This window comes from Folsomia candida, unplaced genomic scaffold (assembly GCF_002217175.1).
Source record: "Folsomia candida strain VU population unplaced genomic scaffold, ASM221717v1 Fcan01_Sc019, whole genome shotgun sequence".
In the NCBI taxonomy this organism is placed as follows: Eukaryota; Metazoa; Arthropoda; class Collembola; order Entomobryomorpha; family Isotomidae; genus Folsomia; species Folsomia candida.
In genome coordinates, this window is record NW_019091211.1 from 2,740,511 (window position 1) to 2,746,773 (window position 6,263).

The window sequence follows — 6,263 nt, forward strand, 5'->3', positions numbered from 1 at the left end:
AGTGCAAATTTCAAGCTAACAATTGGGGATTTTGGAATGCTCTAGTTTTTGATAACAAACTCTATAAATATATTTTTCAACCCGAAATCATTACCACCCGGTACAATTGGGTTAATTCATCGGTACCTCAGGAACGCCGGCATACATTACTTTAAATTAAAAAAAAATTACCGTCCCAATATATCCAAGTAATCCAGCATGCACCCAGTTCCCACCATCGTGACGTTGAACATGAGGAAATAGGCTTTCGAAATATGCACCACGACATGATACGCGTCCACAAACAGCACAATAAATTTAGCCAGATTCGAAACCCTATGATCTCCAGGAACGAGATGTTCCTGACAGCTGGAACAATATCCGACCAAATATCCCAAATAGGCCGGACTACAAGGGTTTTTAAGGAGTCGTCTAACACGCGTCATCGCCATAATGGGGGACATTATATTGGTAAAGGGTAACACTCGGCGGAGAATGTTGTTACGGTGATTCCTGGGAATTTGTTAAAGAAGTCTAAATTTAGTCTCTATTTAACTAGGGATCCCTTATTTGGTCAATATGAATCAGACAGGACATCAGATCCCTTATTTAATAATTTATTTATGTCACAACCATTTTACCATTTACCTCTTGGTTATAGATCTCCCGCCATTTTGCTTTGCCAAAATTTCCATCTCGTGAAACTCGCCTTGAAGCCATTCTTCAAATCGGATCGTAGTATTTAGCAGCGCCCCTGCTTTTCTTGCCAAGCTTGCTCCCATTCCCCAAAGATACAGCATAATCGTAACGAGCCACATGACTGTATTTGGTAGGAGCTTGTACACACACCCCGTTTTGTACTGATTGTACAGGATGACAGTCATCACCCCGAAGTAGAAAATTTGCAGAATTTGTACGGCGTTGGCGATAAACAACTTGCTTCGTTTCTCGATTTTGGCGACGCGTTGGTTAAAATTGTCCCATTCGATGGGAAAACAATGCAAATATGACATCGCGGTCAAGCTCCATTTTATAATTTTTATATGATCGTGCAACATATTTATTAGCCGTGTCGCTAAGCTGGTTCCGTTTCTGTTCGTCGTTGACTGGCAACTGTACTACTTAATTTTTTTCAGGGTTGTAGCTTTAGAAATGAAAATTAGTGGTACCGTCTTTTTTTACAAATATTTTATGAAAGTTTTACTATGTAAGATAAAAATTACGGGGCTTATGCTACTCAATCCTAGCCTGAATACTATCGAAATTCTAAATTATAGCCTAGAATTTGGGCTTCTGGTGGGAAAATTATCGAAATAACTGGTTTAGAAAACACAGTTGTTAGAGATGAATGGATTGTAGTTTAGACTAGTTAAAGTTTAGGTATAAGTAACATGTATCGAAAATACATATATGTGTATGTACATTGCGTATGCAAATTGTCACTAAATATTTGGCAGCAATTATTTCCTACAAAATGAAGAGGTAGAAATCTGTCGTCGAATTTTGCATTTTGTTGTCTTGTCAGCGTAACAGTATGATTACTACATAAGCGAATGCTACGCTGCCTGTCAAACAATCACAATAATTTCGGCATAACCAGCGTGTTGGCATCAATCTGTTTTGTAATGAAGTGCCGTTAACGCACATAAGAAAGTAGCTTCAGACTCACTTTACCCCAACCACTCCCACGACATTACAGGAACACTTAATTTCACTGTATTTCATCAATAAATTCAAGTTTTGTAAAAATCTCATTTTGCCCCGACTACACCCCCTGCCGTCAGGAGGTGATCCCGTTGGGCCCAAAAGTTGATAGGATCCTCCCCCTGGGGTCATATGTATGATGGCGCAAACCGATTTCGATTATCTCGATCCGTTCTCACGTTATCCTGCTCACAGACGAAGACAGACAGACAAAGCCTTCGCATAAAGTAGCTGAACCTACTTACTAAATATCATGGTCAGTAATAATTTGTATGAATAATGTCGGCAGCAGTAGTAAAATGACACAGACTTTATGACATGGGTAGTATTTCATGAAATAAAAAATACATAAAAAGTTTAGCACCCATTAGTCAGAGTACGCCAATGTTCAATTTGAGCATATGTGCATAAAAAGGTTCTAGAATTTTTTAGATAAAAAGCTCCAGAAATGAATGAAAACAGAGGTTCAGTAAGGTCTCTAAACTCAATATTCTATTTCGTGACAAACTCTCCCAAAACTTAATGACATTTAGCACGCATTTTAACATAAAACATCAAAAATACTAATAAAAATGGAACGACGAAATTTTTGAAGTTCAAGTAATTGAATCACCCAATACATAAATGGAATGGAGCCATTATTTAATCAGTGACACTAATTGGCAAGTTATGTTCTCGAATAAACGTCTCAAAATTGTTCTTGGTTTCCTCGGCCATCTGTGAAAATTAATAAAATTAAAACTCACGAATTTTTACATTTCTCCATACCCGAAGTATAAACATGAAATACCTGAAATCCAATAATTGTCAAGCTTCGAATCATCCTGCATGACAGAAGGGCATCCTGCACTTCATCCAACAGTTTAAACTCCACGTGACGCTGGTCATGACCAGTAAATTGAAGCGAAGTATTGGCTAAACCTACAAATTTAATTAGTGTCATTCCTTTAATTATTAATTCTGATAATTACTTTTGTAAAATGATCACCTCTCCATCCCGACATTCCTCGTAATACGGCAATCACCAGTTCCGAACCAAAGTCGCGATCCTCATGGATCAAACCGTCAAACTCGACTTGTCCGCATGTCAACTCCCAATCACCAAAAGCTCGCATGGTTTCCATCAAAGCCAAAAAATATGGGTCGTAATCATGGATGTGGTAAATCTTCAACTTCAATTTTAATTCCTTCACGGCCGGGAAGAGATTGACCAGTATTCTGGCAGCTTCCCCATCCTCGTTGCCAATTTCGGGATAATGAGGGTAACCATATCGAGCGACGTTATCCCACTGTGTCGCAAATTGTAGTGGTCAAGCCAGGCAGAAATCTTGGATTGGAACGAAGGATCCAGGCTCGATAAGGAGAAATGCGTCAATTTTGGGAGATTTGTGATGTTTAACGAGTTCCTAATGACATACACGTCGGCATCATCAATTCTTAAGTGGGTGAGATTCGGGAAGTGGAAATTCAGCTTAAAATAAAACACAAAAATTAATTAATCCTGCATAAAACGACTATAAAAATGCAAGGATTTTACCTCTATCGGGCCATTATACCAACCCAAATAATCCAAGGTCAAACTTTCCACAGAATTTCGACAACTATCCAGCATTTTCGTCATCTGAGATATTTCGAATTGAAAATTACCCCAAGAATCAAGTTTCAAACTCAAATTTCTGAGTTTTCTGCATTCTGTAAACTTCCGATAGAAGCTTGTGTTAAGGTCGACTTCTTCCAGGTTGGGGGCTGAGTTGAGCAGCTTTTGACAAAAGGTTGACATCCAGATCTTTGACGAGACTTTCTCACAGCTGGGTGTGATTGTCACGGAGAACACTTTTAGATTTGGGAGGAGTTGAAATTCAGTCATCTCGAGCCGTGGTCGCCCCTTGTTATCGATGTCTTCTCCGTTTGCGGTGATCGAGATGTGGGTCAGATTTGGGAAATGATAAGCGCTCCAAATTTCATGGGCTGGTTCAAACGCCCTGACGCAGAAGAATTTGAGGGTTTCTAACTTGTTTGAAATTTCGGGCAAAATTGTGACGAAATTGGGGGGAAGATAAGGAGAACATGTACAAACAGCGTTGCAGTAACATGCCCTGGTTGTGTAGAATAGTAATTTTATATTCTTGGCCAGGTCGTGATTGAATGGGGTCAACTCTTTATTAATTATGCGGTTGTGCGGTGTCGAAAAGGTGAGGCGACCCTGCTTGCCGAGAAATCTGGCTCCCACGTCGGCCCAAACGGGACAGACGAGGCGGACTGACTTTAAAGTGGGGGTGTCCAAGGAGGAGAAGACTTTTTTCAGGATCTGAAATAATATTTGGACAAATTAATGAAATATGTATGTCTGAAGTTGACTTAATTTTGCGAATATTGCAAATTGTAGTGAATGCAATGGGAGAAATTATCAAGTAATTAATTAAATACCAAGGGGTTTAGTAAAGCCACTTCATCGACGTCGGTGACAAGGTCAAAATTCTCCAATTCTGTGCCCGCTTGGTGAACCTCGGCCTGCATGATGGTGTAGTGTCGCGACTGCTTTCTTGCCCACCCAGAAATTATTAATTACAGGAGATTGTTCATCATAACAAGAATTGTGCAGAGTTGTGTGTGTGTGTGTGTGTTACCTTTTGAACCAAGCGCTTCACTCGATGGCTGTATCACCTTACCCCCAATAGTTCTTAAAATTACCACACAGCGCCACCTATCCACATTTATAGGTACTAGGTTGTATTTTATCCGCTAGAGGGCGCTTTTCACCGAAAGTGTCCAAACGTTTCCAAAACGTTGACTAGCACCAGGACAACCGAATATGCCACTAATGGAAAAAATTGAATACCCCCTAAGATTTGATCCGTGACCTGGGAACTACCCTTTAGTCGGCAGTAGACCCGTAACGTGTGCACACTCCTCATAGTCGGCAGTTGAACCGTAACGCGTGCATACTCCCGCAGTAGACCCGGAACCTGGGAGGCACGCCCATTAAGGTCTACAGTTGACCCAGAACCTGGACACTCGCTATGGTTGGCTTATGAACCTATACCCTTTACACATTATTTAGAGAATTGCCTGGCCTGTGACCTAAGCATACCTATGTATAGGCAGAGACTGGCGGATTAAAGACATCGGGATTAAGGATTGAGATTGAGGAGTACATTTTAAAATCTTGGGATTGAGATTGAGGACAAAGGATTAATTTTTAAAATTTTGGGATTAAGGATTGGGATTTAGGATTGGGATTAGGGATTGAATTTAATCTTGGATTACGATTACCACGGGATTAAATTTAGGGTAATTTTCTTGAATTTGGAATTAATTTAGTCCTGGATTAATTGTTTGCATTAAATTTCATTAGGCCAGATTTTTACATTAATTAAACGAATCTGAACTTCGGAACAAGTAATGTTTTGAAAATTTTCCATGCAAAATTAGATCGCGTAGAAATACAATTTTTAACTAGCAATTATGTAAATATTTTTCGCACAAAAATTGTTTTACGGGCAAAAATTCTAATTTTACTCTTGGTACTATTTTTAACGCAAGGCTTTGACCAGAATTTGGGGCATATCAATCACATTTCTTTATGAGGTCACACTAATGTTGCAAATTGTCCATTGAGGATACCACGTTACGAGTGGTTTTGCAAAATGTTAAGCAGTATTTTTAAATATATGACAAAAATTAACGAAATTCAATCAATTTTCGAAAAGGGAGCGATCTTAAGAGAAGTTTGGCTTTTCGAGTTTTCAGTCATTGCAAATTTAATCCCATTCTAATCCCACTTTAGGATTGAAGTTGAAATAGTGGGATTGGGTTAGGGATTAAGGATTAAAATTCTAAAACTTGGGATTAAGGATTGAGATTGAGTGTCAATTAATCCCCAATCCTAATCTCAATCCCAAATCCTTAATCCGGGATTGACCAGTCTCTGCCTAGGTGACTTCTGGCCTCGATACCTTAATATAGATTTGTCACATGACGTGAGACCTAGGCCCATATAAATGTTGCTAAACCTGTGACGTAGGCAAATTACCTATGTACTATGTGGGGTGACCAGACTACTTATTAATAGAGGCAGCCAGGCCAGCGGCGGTAGCACATTAAAGGCAAATGACCTATAGTCCTCATGTAACTTGGGACACACGCGAAAGTCATAAGGTGACCTGGACACACCCCTTTGAGTCGTCAATTGGCCCCTTACCGCATACGTAACAATTTGTTCCGGGTTATTGTTAAGTTTCTCATAAGTTCGTTAATTAGACAAATTTAGTTAAGGCCTGAGCATTTTTGAAAAATGGTACAACATGCCGCAATTCCACGTTCTGTTTCCCTTTGCTTATGGATGTCATTCAGCAAACGCTTGACTTAATAATTAAAATCTTTCTATTCTGGAGCCCGCATGCGGGCTTTAGAGACTAGTTAGAAATAAAGGTTGAATAATATTCAATGAATATATAGAAATAAATTACAATTACTTATTAAGAAGAAATAAATTATTTTATTGCGCAAACATACCTTATTAATTTTCCTCCGTAAATCACGAGTAGATCTCGACCCGTCTTATTTTGCAAGCAGCAAAG

At 39.2% G+C, this 6,263-nt stretch overlaps 1 protein-coding gene across 1 annotated transcript; it reads right to left on the reverse strand.

Annotated features, from left to right (window-relative positions):
* Positions 1-2,153: 2,153 nt before the first annotated feature.
* On the reverse strand, positions 2,154-4,654 carry LOC118438232. Its single transcript, XM_035858134.1, has 5 exons — positions 4,111-4,654; positions 3,221-3,991; positions 2,672-3,154; positions 2,474-2,604; positions 2,154-2,400 (listed from the first exon to the last, which is right to left on the reverse strand). Exons 1-3 carry the CDS (start codon positions 4,198-4,200, stop codon positions 2,873-2,875), a joined length of 1,143 nt encoding a protein of 380 aa, XP_035714027.1. The 5' UTR covers positions 4,201-4,654; the 3' UTR covers positions 2,154-2,400; positions 2,474-2,604; positions 2,672-2,872.
* Positions 4,655-6,263: the final 1,609 nt, after the last annotated feature.

Coding starts and splice junctions, on each gene's coding strand:
- LOC118438232 (XM_035858134.1), bottom strand. CDS start 4,200: ATGCAGGCCGAGGTTCACCAAGCGGGCACAGAATTGGAGAATTTTGAC. Junction 3,992..4,110: donor TGGCTTTACTAAACCCCTTG/GTATTTAATTAA, acceptor ATATTATTTCAG/ATCCTGAAAAAAGTCTTCTC. Junction 3,155..3,220: donor GGTATAATGGCCCGATAGAG/GTAAAATCCTTG, acceptor TTTTATTTTAAG/CTGAATTTCCACTTCCCGAA.